Source organism: Acinonyx jubatus, chromosome C1 (assembly GCF_027475565.1).
Source record: "Acinonyx jubatus isolate Ajub_Pintada_27869175 chromosome C1, VMU_Ajub_asm_v1.0, whole genome shotgun sequence".
Taxonomy (NCBI): Eukaryota; Metazoa; Chordata; class Mammalia; order Carnivora; family Felidae; genus Acinonyx; species Acinonyx jubatus.
Window position 1 is genome coordinate 109,122,975 of NC_069381.1, and position 18,370 is coordinate 109,141,344.

At 41.1% G+C, this 18,370-nt stretch overlaps 1 protein-coding gene across 1 annotated transcript; it reads left to right on the top strand.

The window, feature by feature from the left end:
- The first annotated feature begins 2,736 nt into the window (after nucleotides 1–2,736).
- Nucleotides 2,737–17,605, top strand: POLR2D (RNA polymerase II subunit D). Its single transcript, XM_015062535.3, has 4 exons — nucleotides 2,737–2,893; nucleotides 9,798–9,978; nucleotides 14,452–14,547; nucleotides 15,513–17,605. Exons 1-4 carry the CDS (start codon nucleotides 2,821–2,823, stop codon nucleotides 15,589–15,591), a joined length of 429 nt encoding a protein of 142 aa, XP_014918021.2. The 5' UTR covers nucleotides 2,737–2,820; the 3' UTR covers nucleotides 15,592–17,605.
- Nucleotides 17,606–18,370: the final 765 nt, after the last annotated feature.

An 18,370-nucleotide genomic window follows, 5' to 3' on the forward strand; every position in this document is an offset into this window, starting at 1 on the left:
CAAATGTTCTGCTTTGTGACAGGACTGTGAACCTCCAAGGTAACCTGCCAGGAAGGCTTTGCCCAGGCCCCAGTGTACTGTTGTAATGGCTGGAAGACTATCTGGACTGTCATCCAATGTCAGATGTAGATGGGGACCACTGGGCAAGTATCAAAACCTCTGGGACCCCTAAGCTACTCTGGACATGTGGGAGGAGGAAGCATAACTATGCTCAGACCTTCAGGTCAGGACAGGCTTTCTGAAAGGGGTGGGTGCTGAAGTAAGCCCAGCTTGACCTCAAGCCCTCAAGAGGGCTTTTCAGAGAGAGTCTTAACAGTTCCAACACAGGGCACACTGCCCAGACGGGCTTTAGAATCCAAGAATGGGACTCTCAGGGCAGCCTCCAGGAAGTTGTTGTACCTGGAAGGCAAGGGTGGTTTGCACAGTTACATAACCTCCCCACATCCCCACATCCCCATTCCGTTGTATCCCTAGAGATTGTATTAATAGTGAAAGGGAGGGGGTCACATGTTTATTCCTTTGGTTTCCTTTGTACACTTACCAGGCGACTTCCAGCAGCGGGTGCCAAGATTTTTTTTTTTTAATTTTTGAGAGAATAGATGAAATTGGGAGATTCTTAACATTAACTTTGAATATAGGGAGAAGTGGGAAACATATCAGCATACTATATTAATGGCAGAATACCTAGGTCCAGGAAAGACATTAGTGATTCAGTCTACAAGAGATTCTTTGAGAAGCAGACCAAAAGGTTACAAAAGTTGTAAATTACTATTTTGGTTGAAAAAAATGTAGAGCAACATTAATAAAATATGTATTACAGCAAACGTGTTTGCGTAAGTTCTGTATAATTAGTGTTTTCCTTCATTTCCCAAGAATTATATGATGAAAATGACATTTAAGGAAATTGAAATATGAATTTACCTCAGAGTGAATATTCTTCTTATGTACCTGATAATTTCATTCATGTTACTACCCCCCATCTGTTTTGACTAAATGTTAAAGAACAGTTCCAGTGCCCACCCCTGCTCCTCAGATCTCTTGTGACTCACCTACCCCCAACCACAAGTAACTTTTTTCTCTATGTATCTTAAAAAAAATTTTTTTTTAATGTTTTTATTTTTGAGACAAAGAGCATGAGCAGGGGAGGGGCAGAGAGCGAGGGAGACACAAAATCTGAAGCAGGCTCCAGGCTCTTAGCTGTCAGCACAGAGTCGGATGCGGGGCTTGAACTCACAGACTGTGAGATCATGACCTGAGCTGAAGTCAGACGCCTAACCAACTGAGCCACCCAGGCGCCGCACTATGAATCTTTCTATAGCATTTTCTTTCACTTTCTTTTCTCTGACCACTTGCCATTTTCTGTCTTTTATTATGGAAAATAAGTCCAGATTTTGCATCAGCTGCTTTTGGTCATCTTGTGGGGACGTATTTATGACTGAATCATCTTTTTAACCCCAGGGCTTTCCACATGAGTGTTTATAAAGGTTTCCTGAATGAAAATGTTGTAGACCATCCACCTTGCAAACATCACAGTGTGCATTAATTCTCTCCTTACTTTCTTCACCTGTTCACTTCTTTCCTGCTGTGTGTATATAGAAGATACCAAGTGTTGGGTATCCAGCTTGATGTTGGGCCAGCACATGGTAAGGTCCAGTAGGTATTTGGTGCTCTTAATGGCCTGTTGGTTGGACAGATGGAAGAAAAAGGCCTATACTGAGTTCCAGGCCCATTTCCCACACCCAGCTGCTGCATGTCCTCAGACTCCTCATCAGGACATTTGTCCTGCGCATCCAATGAACCATGTAGGAAAACATTTTCAAACAGTCTGCCTATGCTATGTAACCTACTATTATTTTACCCAGTAATTTTCTTCTGGAAATACAGATATACAGCAAATTAATTTTGTAAAAATTACTATATTTATAAATCAAAAGAACACAGATTACATATTGTCAAGTAATATATATATTTTTAATGTTGATTTATTTTTGTGTGTGAGAGAGAGAGCACGTGTGATCAGGGGAGAGGCAGAGAGAGAGGGGGACAGAGGGTCCCAAGCAGGCTCTGCTCTGACAGCAGAGAGCCAGATGTGGGGCTGGAACCCATGAACTGGGAGATCATGACCTGTGAAGTCTTAGGCTTAACCGACTGAGCCACCCAAGGCGCCCCTTAATTCATCATTTGTAAACACAGTTTAAAGGACAACTAAACACTGTTCACCACAGAGACAAATAATGCACTAATTCCTTCCTTTGTTGTACAATCTTGTATTTTCTCTCAAGCCGAAAACAGCATCGTTTTTCATTTGCTTACATTTCTGTGTATCATCCAAACGTTCCAACAGATGTATTAAAGGTCTCTCAGTATCACTTCCCACGTGCTCAGAAGTATCAGAATAATTCACTACAAATCGATCACATTTTTTAAAATACTTAAGCGTTCAAAGAAATTCCACTGTGTTTTCGGCGTCACTAACCCAGCTTTCCATCAAGAGGAGTTCCTAGAGTTCCCGCGTTTCATCTAATCCTTCCTCCGGCTCTAGGAAGCAGGCCTTACGACAGGCGAGGAAGCTGAGGCTCAGAAAGGTCAGTTGACCAGTCCGAGGACGCGCGACAAAGGGACCCTCGGCTCCCCAAAAAGCTCCGGGACTCCGTCGCCCTTGTCCGCCTGGGCATCCCAGAGAGCCGCGCCACCCCCACCAGCTTCCGGGTGGAAGCCCACCCCATCCTCTGCGACCACGCCCCTTCCGTGGCCGGGACCCGCGCTTCCGCTTCCGGCGGTGTGAGTGGGACGCGCTGCGTGGTGTGGCGTTTCGTGGCGATGGCGGCCGGAGGTAGCGATCCGCGGGCCGGCGACGTAGAGGAGGATGCCTCACAGCTTATCTTTCCCAAAGGTGGGGCTGGGGCTGCGCGACTGCCCCCGCTGTCCCGCGTGGTCGCCGCAAACCTGGCGTCGCCCCGTGCCTCGCCCGAGGCGGACAGCTGGGCGGGTTCCCGGCTAGGAGACTGGCAGGGAGGATGGGGGATGCGGCCGTGGGAGGGGCCTGGGCCCGCACGGCCACTGTACCTCTAGAGGGGCCAGTCGGATTCCACGCCTGCTGCCTTGGAACCGTGGGCACCCCGCTCCACGCCACCCCTGAGCAGCCTCTTGCTACTCGTTTAAGTAATTTACCCGATAAACTGCGAAGTGCTGCAGGAATGTGGCAAGGATGAACAAAGCGACACTAGTTAAAGTGGTAAGGACATCATCATTAATCATTAATGTGCCATTCCAAGGGCGCTTGGCTGGCTCAGCCAGTAGAGCATGCGACTCTTGATCTCAGGGTCATGCGTTCAAGCCCCACATTGGGCAAGGAGCCTATTAAAAAAAAAAAAGGTAATGTAAGGTTGCAAAAGGAAAAAGAGACTAGCGTGGACTGAACTTCCGATGTGTGCAGAGTGACTGGGCCTTTTATAGGCAGAATAAAGAAATGGGGAGGAGGTGAGTGGGGTCTCCATAGGATCAGGGAAGTGAAAAATTACAAAAACCGGGAAGGGGGGGTTGGTCTATTTGAAACCCATTTGGTTTTGTTAACTGGCGCTTGCAAGAGTTAGACTTCTCCTCTCCCACAGCTCTTACTGTGAACTGACGGAGGCCCTACCTTCAGGTGTTGGCTGGGACAAACAGTAAATTTCTTGGGCAGACTTGGTTTTCAGAGGCAGGAGCTTTAAAGGGGCTAAGGTAATCCTAGGAACATGGCCTTGAGCTGTTAGAAATTATGTTAGTGTTTTGTTAAAGTCTTTCTGGGCCAAGGTTGAGTCCCAAAAGGAGGACTCAGGAGCCTGGCTAGAGTTTGGGTCAAGGAGAGCCATTGTCAGAGGACTACCTACAAGTACAGCACATTTTACTGTCAGGGAACTTCCTTTGTGCAGTGTGATGTATTTTATTTGTAATTCCCCCCCCCCCCCCTTTTTTTTTAACTTTAGTTTTTTAATTTACATCCAAGTTAGTTAGGTTATAGTGCAACAATGATTTCAGGAGTAGAATCCTTAATGCCTCTTACCCATTTAGTCCATTCCCCCTCCCACAACCCCTCCAGTAACCCTCTGTTTGTTCTCCATATTTAAGAGTCTCTTGTGTTTTGTCCCCCTCCCTGTTTTTATGTTATTTTTGCTTCCCTTCCCTTGTGTTCATCTGTTTTGTGTCTTAAAGTCCTCATATGAGTGAAGTCATATGATTTTTGTCTTTGACTAATTTCGCTTAGCATGATACCTCCAGTTCCATCCACGTAGTTGCAAATGGCAAGATTTCATTGGTTTAGATTGCCGAGTAATACCCCATTGTATACATATACCACATCTTCTTTATCCATTCATCTGCTGATGGACGTTTGGGCTCTTTCCATACTTTGGCTATTGTTGATAGTGCTGCTATAAACATCGGGGTGCATGTGTCCCTTCGGAACAGTACACCTGTATCCCTTGGATAAATACCTAGTAGTGCAATTGCTGGGTCGTAGGGTAGTTCTATTTTTAATTTTTTGTAGAACCTCCATACTGTTGTCCAGAGTGGCTGCACCAGTTTGCATTCCCATGAGCTGTGCAAAAGAGATCCTCTTTCTCTACATTGTCGCCAACATCTGTTGCCTGAGTTGTTAATGTTAGCTGATGTACTTTATTTGTAATTTAGAAGCCAAAAATAGGCAAGAAGCTTAAGATTTTAAAATAACCATATTTTACAGATAGTGGAAAATGCAAACTAAATCTTCACAGTATCCACCTTAACAATAACCTTAAAATTACCCAATAATTTTAAAATTGTTATATCCACGATAAAAACTGAAACTCTACACCCTTTTCACCCAGAGGAAACTACTGTAAACAATTTAGTGCTTATCCTTCCAGACTAATTTTATGTTTATTTATTAATATATACATACACTATTTTTCTTTGTAAAAATGAGATTATACAAAAGAAGTGTTACAGCCTTTAAAAATTTTGACGGTAGGAGTGCCTGGGTGACCCAGTCAGTTAAGCGTCCGACTTCGGTTCAGGTCATGATCTCACAGTTCATGAGTTCCAGCCCCAAGTCAGGCTCTGTGCTGACAGTTCAGAGCCTGGAGCCTGCTTCAGGTTCTGTGTCTCCCTCTCTCTCTTCTCCTCCCCCGCTCGTGCTCTGTTTCTCTCTTTCAAAAATAAATAGACATTAAAAAAAAATTTCTTTTAATAAAGAAATTTTTTGACAATTTATTGTGTAGAACTTTTTTGTTTTTGTTTTGTTTTTAAACTCCAGGCCCATCGTGGGGCTTGAACTCATGGCCTGAAGGTCAAGAGTTGCTTGGACTGCTGACTCAGCCAGCCAGGCACTCCTGTCTTATTCTCTTAAAGGGCCGGATATACTTAGTGGTTTACCATAATACTATTTATCTGTTGATAAGCATATAGGTGGCTTCCAGTTTTTTATTTCATAGGCTCAAGGTCAAATTTCCATAGGATAGCTTCATAGAAGTTTTTGGCAGAATAGAATGTGTGTGTGTGTGTGTGTGTGTGTGTGTGTGTGTGTGTGTGTTTAAGTGTAATAACTGAGACAGAGATGCTTTCTTAATGTATGATAAAGCTTATTGTACTTGGGTTTTATCTAGGTACTTTTTATTTTTTACACTCTGAAAATATTTGTTTTGATAAAGGCAGGTAGCATCTGGTACACATGAAAATTTTATTGAATTTGGTATAATTAGATCTTAGATTCTGTCAAGTAATGGTATGTCAGAGTTCTGAATATCTCTTATCTTTAACTTCTCAGCTCATATGTGGGGGGGGGGGTCACAGTGTTTATTATGTAGTTTAGAACATGTGAAGATGCGGGCACCTGGTTTGCTCAGCCAGTAGAACATTTGACTCTATGTCGGGGGTTGTGAATTCAAGCCCTATTTTGGGGGTAGACTTGACTTAAAAAAAATGTGAAGATATATAGAAACAACAGTAAGTACTTAAAAGTTAAGGAAAGCCTTTGCTGTAGATAGCAAGCAAACAAATGTGTGCTAATTCATTGTAGGACAGAAAGAATGCATGAGGCAACTGAAAGCATCTGAGAGTTTGTAGTGGTAGTTTTCACAGCATGTTTGCCTGAAAATACAATTTGTCCTTTATCCATGTGATATAATTAACAGCAATTCTACTGAAAAAACTAGTAAGTAAGCCATTTTTTCCAAAAATGTTTGTATGATCCCAGTCCCTCCCTCCCTCAATTAAAGAAATCCCCTAGAATATTTTGTACTAGAGAGAAAATTTTGTAGTAGAAGACCATCTGAAATTGCTACCTTTATCATAATGTTTGTAATGAAGCGTCCTCAAAATTCCCAGTGGAGGGGCCCCTGGGTGGCTCAGTTAAGTGTCCAGCTTCAGCTCAGGTCATGATATCATGGTTTGTGAGTTCGAGTCCTGCATCAGGCTCTGTGCTGACAGCTCAGAGCCTGGAGCCTGCTTCGGATTCTGTATCTCCCTCTCTGCCCCTACCCTGCTTGTGCACGCGTGCGCACTCCCTCTCTCTCGCTCTCTCTCAAGAATAAACATACATTAATTTTTTTTTTTTTAATAAAAAAGAAAATTCCCAGTTGAGGTACTGGTCAAGGAATATTTTTCCTTCTTATAGGAAGGAATTGATAAATAATTTGGATGAATTGATAAATAATTTGGATTAATAAATTGTGGCTATGGTTCTTAAAAGATCAGTACAGAGGAAGAGTAACATGCATAGTTTGGCTGCTTTGACCTTTCATTGTTTGAAAGGAGTGAAAGTGATGTATAAATAGTACTTGGACATTACCCTCAGTAAAGAATAGGAACAGGTGACTTCCTGGTGTTCTGACAGTTCTGTTCTGTTACATTTAACAGGTAAATTTTGCTTGGTATGGAAAGGGAGGCATATCTTACTTGGCCAATTTTCCAGGAGCCTTAAAAGCAGCAATAGCTGTAACAAACATGGAGATGATTCTTACTAGTAATTCTTGTTTAGCCTATTGGTTTCCATTTTCTTTTTTTTTCTTTAAGTTTGTTTATTTTGAGAGAGCTTGCCCACAAGTGGGGGAGGCGCAGAGAGAAGGAATGAGAGAATCCCAAACAGGCTCTGCAGTGTCAGCATGGACTGGAACTTAGAAACCGTGAGATCATGACCTGAGCTGAAACCAAGAGTCAGATGGTTAACTAACTGAGCCACCCAGATGCCCCTGATTTCCATTTTCTGAGTCTGTTTCAATGCAGCAGCCTCAGAAGTTGAGATTAACCCACTTTTTAGCTGCTGCTGCTTTTTTTTCTCTTATGTCACTTGTGACTGTCACTTCAGAGATGTGGAGTCCTACGCTCCTAATATTTACTGCTTTCTCAGCTCATTGCTTTGAAAGCAGTAGTTTCTTCACTTGTACATCACTTCACCAGTGAGTAACAGGCAGTGACCTGGGCTGGACAGGAATTGGCTCTGAGTTCCTCTTGTTCAAATTCTGCTGACCTCAAGTAGAAAATAGCTTTTTGGTGCCTTTTAGATTCAGAAGTAATGAGAACCTTGCAAGTAAAAATACTGTTTCCTCCTGCTGCCACCCTCCCCCAGCACAGACTGTTGTGGAAGCAGAGTGGAGCTCTTGTCACCTGGCCCGAGAGAGGGGGGCCACCCCTCTGATAGTGGTATTAGTGATTTCCCGAGAGTAAACATACCCAGATCCCATGGAAATGCTAAATTGCACGTAATTTTGGGTTTTCCTCATTAGTCTTCATCAGTGTGGGATTAGAAACATGAATCCATGTTTATGAATGGTTCCTACTCTGGAGGAACTCCCTGATAAAGAAAAGGCAGAAACCAGCTCTAATACTTTATAATAGTTATTAGGAATGTATGTTCCTGTGGGATGCAAGGGAGACACTGGTTTCCCAAGGAGATAATGTTATTCTGAAAATATAGGGAAAGTTTGCCATATATTATGGAAAAACCTAGTTTTTTTATGTATTTCTTTTAAAATTAGTTTTTAAAGACTGCTTACGGGTATTCTTACTGTTCATGAGGATTATTATAATTTTTTTTTAAGTTTGTTTTCAGAAAGAGGGCACAAGCAGGGGAAGGGCAGAGAGAAAGAATCCCAAGCAGGCTCCATGCTGCCAGTGTAGACTCCAGTGTGGGACTTGAACTCACAAACCTTGAAATTATGACCTGAGCCAAAATCTAGAGTTGTACATTTAACTGATTGTGCTACCCACGTGCTCCAAGAGGATTTTTTTTAATGTTTATTTTTTATTTTTGAGAGCAAGTGTGGCAAGGGCAGAGAGAGAGGGGACAGAGGGTCTGAAGCAGGCTCTGCGCTGTCAGGCTGATACCAGTGAGCCCCATGCAGGGCTTGAACTCATGAACCGTGAGATTATATATAACCTGAGCCAAAGTCAAATGCTCAACCGACAGGATTATTTAAAAAAATTTTTTTAAATGTTTATTTATTTTTGAGAGACAAGACATGGTATGAGTGGGGGAGGGGCAGAGAGAGAGGGAGACACAGAATCTGAAGCAGGCTCCAGGCTCTGAGCTGTCAGCACAGAGCGCAATGTGGGGCTCGAACTCCTGAGCCATGAGATCATGACCTGAGCCTAAGTCAAATGCTCAGCAGACTGAGCCACCCAGGTGCCCTGACTGAGGATTATTTTAAATGAGCGAGCCCAAATGTCCATCACATGATGAATAGATAAAAATGTGGCATGTGCATATATATATATAATATATATGTGTGCATACACACTCGTACACACTCAGTGGAATATTACTCAGCCATAAAAAGAATGAAATCTTGGCAATTTACAATGACATGGATGGAGCTAGAGAGTATAATGCTAAGTGCCGTAAGAGAAAGACACTGATTTCACTCATATGTGGAATTTAAGAAACAAAACAGATGTACATAAGGGAAAAGAAAAAAAGAGGGGCAAATCAGAAGACAGACTCTTTATAGGAAAAAAAAACAAGGTTGCTGGAGGGGAAGTGGGACCGGGGGGATGAGTTAAATGGGTGATGGGTATTAAGGAGGGCACTTGTAATGAGCACTGGGTGTCATGTATAAGTGATGAATCCCTAAATTATATACTTGAAACTAGTATTACACTGTATGTTAACTCAATAGAACTTAAGAAACTTGAAACTAAAAAAATAAATAGGTATCAAGGGCAGGAGATTTGTGTGATGGTAAATATTTGAAATAGGTTTAGTTGGTAAACTACATAAGACTATGAAACCTGGAAGGTAGGGAGTAGGGACTTCTGGCCTCAGGCCCAATTCCAAGTACGTGATCTGGGTGAATGAGTAGATAATAGATTCATTCAGCTACTAAAGTAGAATTGGGGGTGCATTATTGTGTGTTTCCAAACCCTTGGCCCTCCCTAATGTGTAATAATTATTAAAATTGAGGGTATAGTATTAGTATTATGGAACTACATTAGGAGCTCATGCAAGCTAAAGAGAAATAATTGTTGGTTATAATTGTTGGCTCCCTTTTGGAATCAGTAACTGGCCTAATTAGGATAATGACGTGTCATTATTTAATAGCACGTCCAGGTCAGGTTCTTTGATGTTAGAAACTGTCTGGCCCCACTGAACTAAATTTTAGTCCCATGAATTCTTCTGTGCCTTGTGGTAGGCAGGTCTGGTTGAAGGTGAAGCTGTGGGATATGAGGCCTCTGGATTTATGCAGGGACGCAAACTTGCTGTTAATCTCGAAAGCAAAATGAACATTTAGAAGCTGTCTTTTGAAGGAATATTTTCAGCTGACATTTGTGCTTCTCACAAATAGAGTTTGAAACAGCGGAGACACTACTAAATTCAGAAGTTCACATGCTTCTGGAGCATCGAAAGCAACAGAATGAGAGTGCAGAGGATGAACAGGAACTTTCTGAGGTCTTCATGAAAACTTTAAATTACACAGCCCGTTTCAGTCGTTTCAAAAACAGAGAGACTATTGCCAGTGTCCGCAGGTGAGTGCTAAAGGAAAGTTTTTATTAATCCAAATTCGTGGATGTCTGAGCATAAAATACTTTTGCCTCCAGCACCACCAGCACCAGCACCCAATGGGCATCATCTATACCATGAATGTAAGAAAAATAATGTCTTTGTCAGAAATTTAAAAACGGCTCTTTGATCACCAAAATGCTCTTTGATCACCTTTTCCGGTACCTGAAATCCCCGTGGTCATCCTCCTGTACAGTAACCACTATTGGCAGTTTGTTGTTATTCTTCCAGATCTTTTCCATGCATTCACATACATATATACACCTATAAACAACACACAAGTGATTTGTGATGGTGGTTGTTTTAATAAAATGGGCTTATTTATTTATTATTCACCTGAAATGTCTTCAAGATCTTTTTTTTTGTATTTTAATTTTAATTGTTTTTAATGTTTATTTATTTTTGAGAGAAAGAGACAGAGCATGAGGGGGAGGGGGAGAGAGAGAGAGGGAGACACGGAATCTGAAGCAGGCTCCAGGCTCCAGCTGTCAGCACAGGGCCAGACGCAGGGCTCAAGCCCATGATCCACGGGATCATGACCTGAGCCACGCAGGCTCCCCTCAAGATCTTTATATGTTTGTAAATATAAATCAGGAGCTGTACCTTTCAGAAGGTGGATTTTAGCATTTTTTCCCAAGGCATTGCTTCTCAAATTGAGTTGGATGTAACCTGGGAAACAGTGATGCTCTGGGGCATATAGCAGGCCACAGGAGAAACATCTTCCTCAAGTAGCAGTTTAATTTAATGGTAGGTGATTTTAAAACATTTCTACATTAAAACAAACAGATACCAGCATACTGTGGAGTAAAACAAAAACTGTGTATAAATTCTTGAATTAAATTACAAGACTTAAAACCCTACTTGTAGATGCAGAAAGTCATTTGAGCCCATGCGCCCAGGTTGCCTAGGGGTACTTGTTTGCTCTGTTCCAGAGAAAATGTTTGAGAAGTACTGTCCTTAGGAAAAGCAAGTGTACAAAAAAGATGTATATACACATGCTTTTCAGGGAGATATTTCTAATAGCCAATGGTAAAAAGAAAAAAAAGAAGAGCAACCTAAACATTCAATAGTAATTAAATAAATAAAGTAGTAAATCATTTGGTGAACTACTATATTGTTATTAAAATTGTGGTAGCGGGGCACCTGGGTGGCTCAGTCGGTTAAGTGTCTGATTTCGGCTCAGGTTGTGATCTCGCAGTCCGTGAGTTCGAGCCCCGCATCGGGCTCTGTGCTGACAGCTCAGAGCCTGGAGCCTGTTTCGGATTCTGTGTCTCCCTCTCTCTGACCCTCCCCCATTCATGCTCTGTCTCTCTCTGTCTCAAAAATAAATAAAGGTTAAAAAAAAATTAAAAAAAAATTGTAGCAAATGAAAGATGTTGACATGTTAAGTGTGCAGAAAATGAAGGTGATAAAATTGTATCTGAAGTATACAGTCTGTTCTAGAAGGTGTGGGTGTACACACTGAGGAAAGATGGGAGGGGAGTGTGCAGTGTTGGGCCTGTGAGGTGACCTGAGTAGATGAAGGTAGGCTTATACCTTTGTGAATAAATGGTCTCAGGATTGTAAACATGTTGGTTCTCCCCAAATTACTGTATATATTTAGTGCCATTCTGCAACCTCAAGGAAATGGAGGGGGCGGGGGGGGGGCTAATAAAATGATCTTAATATTGTAAGAATTGTCAGAAAAAATTTTCTAAGAAAAATGAAGAAGAATTTGTTGTAAATGACAACAAATTCAAATACAATTCTATCATATTTTGTGTGAGTCCAGTATACGGCATTGTAGGTTAGTGGGGAAATACTTTAAAACAAAGTTTGAACACTATATCACATTTTTAAAGTTTATTTATTTTGAGTTGGGGAGGGGCAGAGAGAGATTCCTTAGCAGGCCCTATGCTGTCAGCACAGAGCCTGACATGGGGCTCTGTCCCTCAAACTGAGATCATGACCCAAGCTGATACCAAGAGTCAGACATTTAACCGAATGAGCCACCCAGGCACATACCCCCTCCCCCTTTTTTAAGGTTTATTTATTTATTTTGAGAGAGAGTGTGGGAGGGGCAGAGAAGAGAGGGAGAGAGAGATTGCCAGGCAGCCTCTGCCCTGTCCGCACACAGCCTGTCTCAGGGCTCAAACTCACAAACTGTGAGATCATGACCTGAGCCGAAACCAAGAGTTGGACACTTAACTGACTGAGCCACCCAGGCACCCCTGAACACTGTATCTTACACTGAAGTTAATTCCTCAGGAATTAAGGATTGGAATATAAACCATGGCGAATAAAAGTGTTATGTGACAATGTGAGTGAATATATGTATTATTTTGGCTGTGGTTAGTAGGACTTTAAATGTGGGGAAACTTGAGTGATTTCAGTTGAATATAAGTTTTGTGAGGGCAGGAACTTGGTCATATTCATCACTGTCAGACTCATTGTGGGCACTAAATAAATACTGAATAAACAAAAGAATTTGTATAAATATCTTTAAACTCCCCTACATCAAATAAAATGCCGTATGCAAAATATAAGTATAAACAGGGAAAGAATTGGTATCCTTAATATTCTCTTAATATTGAAAACTCCCAGCAAATAATTAAGAAAGAGGTGACACCAGTTTTTGAAAATGGACACCGTCTCCAATTAGAGGCTTGATTTGAATCAGAACTTTAAATGGCTAGCTAATTCACATGAAATTATGCTTATCTTCAAGGAAATCAAAAAATGGTAAAAGAGCTAAGTAGATTTGAAAAGATTAGAAAAAGGGGCTCCTGGGTGACTCGGTTAAGCGTTTGACTCTTGAATTTGGCTCAGGTCACGATCTCGCAGTTCCTGAGTTCAAGCCCCATACTGGGCTCTCTGCTGTCAGCGTAGAACCCACTTCTCGGATCTTCTGTTCCCCCTCTCTCTGCCCCCCCCTGCTTGTTCTCTCTCTCTATCCCTTTCACCCTCCCTCCCTCTCTCTCTCAAAATAAATAAACTTAAAATAAAGACATTCATATCCTCTGGATAATTTGACTTCCAGGAATTTATCTTTAAAACACACAGTAATTGGGGCACTTGGCTGGCTCAGTTGGTGGAGCAGCCAACCTTCTATGTCAGGGTTGTAAGTTCAAGCCCCATGTTGGGCATAGAACTTAAAAATTGAATCTTTAAAAAAAATACACAGTAATCAAAACTAAATCACACAGTAATCGATCAAATACACCAAGAAGTACACATAATGTTCAAAAAGCGTTACTTAAAATGAATAATTGAAACAGTTGAAATGTTCAACAGCAGGAAATTTGATATATAAATTATGGCACAGCCTTTTAGTGGAGTGCCATGTTCAGGGTGCTGTTATGTGTGTACTAGTAGGAAAACAGCTGTGTTGTTGATTGGAAAAAGGCCAATCACAGAATGACATTTGTTATGACTCATTTGTTTTAAAAAAGAAATTACAGAGGAGGGGAAGGTGATCTCCATGGAAAAGTTAATACTAGTTATTTCTGGGTAGGATTTCAGGTTATCTTCACCTTTTTGATATCTTTTGTATTGTTTATGAGTATATGTTCATTTTACAACAAACCCCTCCACACACATACCTACACTACACTTCTTTAGAAACCTCTTCCCAAGTAACTAAGTTTACAATATTTTCTTTAGAAAATGGATATAGCTTTTTAAGTGACAAAAAGTGATGAATGTATGAGTGAATATTCTAAAACAGAAAAGTGTTTGGAATGATACGCTAAGATAATAACATTGATTTTGTTTAGGTAGTGATATGGGTAGCTTTTATTTATCTGTCATGTATTTTCTAAATTCTGTGTGATAACTAATATGCTTGTAATAGAATGATACGCACAGTAAATGTTTTGTTTCCGAACAGATGTTTAAGGTGTTCTCTGAAACCAAATCCACCATGGATGAGCTCTCTTTTTAAGAGCTATATGTGTGAAAAACCAAGATAGGATTTGACAGTGTTTTATACAATTTGAATTAGAACTGTGCATTTAAAATAAGATGCTGTTTGCACACATATTTGTACAAAGTAAGGTTTGCCTATATTTATTTTGTAGATAAGTTTAAAAGAGAATTTCCTCCTTGTCACAATATCCAAACAAGGGAGGAGAGAACAACAAAATAAATTCCTGAGGAAAAGGTTGTGTAGTCCTTAAGGTGTATATGGTGGTTTTTCAAAAGTTAAAATGACAGGGCTTCTCTTGCCCTGTGTGCTCTGCTCACTTTTGTGGCCTCTGTCTGATTTCACTGTAATTTCCTGTTCTCCAGGAACAGAACAGGAAATGATCTGAAAGTGTGATTTGGCAGCCAAGCAAACTATATGAAAGATTGCAAGTGCTTTGCTTGCTTACCTTTCTTGCTAAGTACCTTTGGGTTCTCTTTTTCCTAGTCATCATTCTTTGATTTTTGTTTGTTTTGATTCTCTACTCCGTGATCAGCTTGTTGCTCCAGAAGAAGCTTCATAAGTTTGAGTTGGCCTGTTTGGCCAACCTTTGCCCAGAGACTGCTGAGGAGTCGAAGGCTCTGATCCCAAGGTTAGTACCGGCTGTGCTGAGTTCTGTATGTTGGATAGATTCCTACAAGTAGAATTAGTGTGTCTAAATGGTGTGTGCATTTAAAATATGGACTGATATCATCAGCATTGAATGGAGTGCCTTTTTTAACAGGGTATGAAAATGATGGTTTTATAGCACACCAACTGTTAGCAAAAATGTGGAACAGCTGAATCTTTCATACACTGATGGTAGGAGTGCAAATTAGTACAGTCACTCACTTTGGAGAACAATTTAGCTACATCTAGTAAAGTTAAAGATGATTATACACTGACCCAAAAACCATTCCTGGGTACATGCCCTGAAAGCAGCTCATACAGTTCATAAGAAGGCATGTATTCTAGTGCTCATTACTGCATTGTTCGTGGTAACAGAACTTGATAATCTGTCAAACATGGGCATGAATAAAAAAATCATTTATATAGCAATGAAAAAATTAATGAACTGGAATAACATCAAATACCAAAATGAATTTGGAAAAGAAAATTGTAGAAGGATATATACAGAATGATGCCATTTCTTATAAAGTGTAAAAACAGTGCTGCATATGACTTGAGAGAGATAGATAATAGGTATAAAATAAGTATAGAAATGATAAATACCAAATTTAGCATAATGGCTAATTCTGGGGAAGGTATTTTGATAGGGAGCATACACAGAGCCATTCATTAATTTGTTCTGTTGTGTTTATCCAAGAAATGTAAATCAAGTAGGAGTAACTATTAAGGTTACCTTATTTTCTATACTTTTTTAAATCTTTGAAACACTTCATAATGTTTCTAAAAGGAATGGCATGCAGGAAGTACAGCTGAAAGGGTAAAGGTGTCAGCATTTAGAGGTAAATGGAGAAGTGGGCACAGCGGTGCTCAAAGATCAGTGTGTTAAAAAGAGATCGGGAACATTGTCAGTCGCTGAGACACTTAGTTCTTTTGGTTTTCTTCTCGTAGCCTGGAGGGGCGGTTTGAAGATGAGGAGCTGCAGCAGATTCTTGATGATATCCAGACCAAGCGCAGCTTTCAGTATTAATCTCCAGATACCATTCTGCTGCTGAGGGCACGACACCCCAGCCCAGCACCACTGTCCCGGTCTCTGGAGCTGACTTACACAGAAATTCTATGGCAGAAGACACTTGGTGTAGGTTGCTGTGTCGGACTTGACTAGTGGACCTTGATAACCTGACCTTGCCTCTCAGAAGGGTGAGATGGGGTGATGTGCTCATATGCTACACTGTTGACTACCTCATACCACGGTTTTGGTCCTAGTGGTATTTCTAAAAATTTTTTAAGTCATCTCTACTCCCAGCATGGGACTTTAACTCATGACCCCAGGATCAATTGACGCATGCTCTACCAACTGATGTAGCCAGGTGCCCCCTTTTTAAGATTTTATCTTTTTAGCTCCTGTGTTATTTTTGATTCCTAAGATTTCGTGTTTAATAATTTCAATCTGTTTATAGTTCTTAAAACGAATAGAATGTATAAAACTGGTATAGGAAGCAATAGTCTTATCTCAATGTGAAAGGAAGAATTAAGGGGGGCCCCTGGCTGGCTCGGTCAGTATAGCATACAATTCTTGATCCCAGGGCCATGAGTTCAAGCCCCATGTTGGCATGGAGCCCACTTAAAAAAACAAAACAAACAAAAAAGCCCAAACAGGGGTCCCCAAATATAAATGCAAAAGGAAGAATTAAACCAGATCTGTATCGTCATTTAAAATTCTTAAAGAAAGGAGGATAGTCATGACTGTGAGACAGCATTGGCATCGTGCTTAACCTGGAAGTCCAGGAAGAAGCTTGCTGGAAAGCAGTTACACCTGAGGATAACTGCCAAGCATCATGGAGCCCATAGCCCTGAGGTAGATGGGTACTTGGCCTTTTTTCTTGGACTGTTGCAGAATGTAGGTTTGGAGGCAGTGGTCCTTAAGCACTATTTTCTCACTCCCAAATTAAGATTTTTTTCCTTCATAGGCCAAACTTGAAGGTTTGAACACTTTGAAGAGTCTTTGAATGGGACATTCCAGTCCAAACCTCTGGCTTGCTACTCAGTAGGTGTTCTCTGATGAGGGTGACTTGGAAGGAGGGAGCCTGCCTCTTCGGGAGCCACTACAGTGCAGTCACTTGATGTGACGCTAGTTGGGGGAATCTCTTTAATAGCTAAACATTCTAGCTGGGTGTACTGCAGTATCATAGCCAATGAGGTTTAGCCACGGCACAGATACTGGTCACTGAAGAAAAAAAAAAAAGCTAAACATTCTAGCTTTGATATTTCTGAAAGGAAATATGCCTGTTTTCTTCACAATTTGGAGATTTTTCTTTAGAGCGCTTGTTGGCTCCAGATGAATGTATGATCCAAAAAAAGGTTGGAGAGACAACAAAGTTTGTTTTGTTTTGTTTTAAATAGGTTCCACATCCATTGTAGGACTTGAACTCCTGACTCGGAGATCAGAGTCTTATGCTCTACTGACTGAGCTTGCCAGAGGCCCCAACAAAGTTAGCTTTTAAAAGGTAAGATAATTTGGAGTGCCTCATTGGCTCAGTCAGTAGAGCATATGATTCTTGATCTTGGGGTCATGAGTTCAAGCCTCATGTTTGGTGTAGAGTTTACTTAAAAAATAAAATAGTTTGATATGTGCTGGCTAAGGCAAAAATAAACTTTATAAATTCTTTCATTTTCTGAAATGACACAGTTTATAAGTCACTGATATTTAGTATTTGAAGGAAATCATCTTTTCATCCTTGGCAACTTCCCTTCTTTGAAACACATCAGTGTTCTGGGTTATAAAATGTAGATGCTAATAATATGTATTCTATAGATAATTTTGAGAAGATTGCTAAAAAGAGCCTAATTAGTGTCTGACGTCTATTATGCCCCAATAAACGTTAGCTCGTATTAGCATCTCGGTCAGATGAGCAAGTAGACATAGGTAGTTAGCTTGCTTCATAAAAATTAGTGTAGGAATTTGGTAGCATGCTACTGGTACTGGTATCAGGCTATGAAAGCCAAATTACTTGGATCCGTAGAATTGTTTTTATTTTTAATTTTTTTTTAATGTTTGTTTATTTTTTTTTGAGACAGAGAGAGACAGAGCATGAACGGGGGAGGGTCAGAGAGAGGGAGACACAGAATCTGAAACAGGCTCCAGGCTCTGAGCTGTCAGCACAGTGCCCAACGCGGGGCTTGAACTCACGGACCGCGAGATCATGACCTGAGCTGAAGTTGGCCCCTTAACCAACTGAGCCACCCAGGCGCCCCCGTAGAATTGTTTTTAAAGAGAGGCAGTAACACGTGTGGCTTGGCACCAACTAGTGGCACAGAAAGAAGAGACCTAAAAGCAGACCTAAGGGACAGTCTAGGCCCGTGTGCTATATTGCAAGGGAGCAGTGCATTGCCGCCCACGTGCCATTAGTCCGTGAGCCGCCTGAGCATGTCAAAGCATGTAATGGGCCCGGCATAGAGTTAGGCACTGATGAATGGTAGTAAGATGATCAGAAGTACTAGGGAAAAAAGAACAACAACATATCAGGGAACTATTTGTAAAAGCGATGTCATGCTATGTTACAGATTCAGTCTGGCTAATGTTCTGCTGGACATTGTTTTCTACAGTGCGGTCCCAGACCACGTCTTACAGAATCATTAGGAGACCCTGCATAATCTTTAGTCATCTGTGACACATGGTGAGGCTCACTGTACTGTGTTTGCAAAAGCTGAAACAAAACCTACTGAGCATTAAAACAGGGATGTCATGTTGTCAAGCCATCATCAGAAAGCTAAGTTAACTGGAAGAAACTTTTCTCAAGATTGTAGTC

What these genes read in the sequence shown, in the direction of transcription:
- POLR2D (XM_015062535.3), top strand. Translation starts at nt 2,821, where the DNA reads ATGGCGGCCGGAGGTAGCGATCCGCGGGCCGGCGACGTAGAGGAGGAT. An exon ending in ACAGCTTATCTTTCCCAAAG is followed by an intron (nt 2,894 to 9,797) that starts GTGGGGCTGGGG and finishes TCTCACAAATAG; the next exon opens with AGTTTGAAACAGCGGAGACA. An exon ending in TCGAAGGCTCTGATCCCAAG is followed by an intron (nt 14,548 to 15,512) that starts GTTAGTACCGGC and finishes TTCTTCTCGTAG; the next exon opens with CCTGGAGGGGCGGTTTGAAG.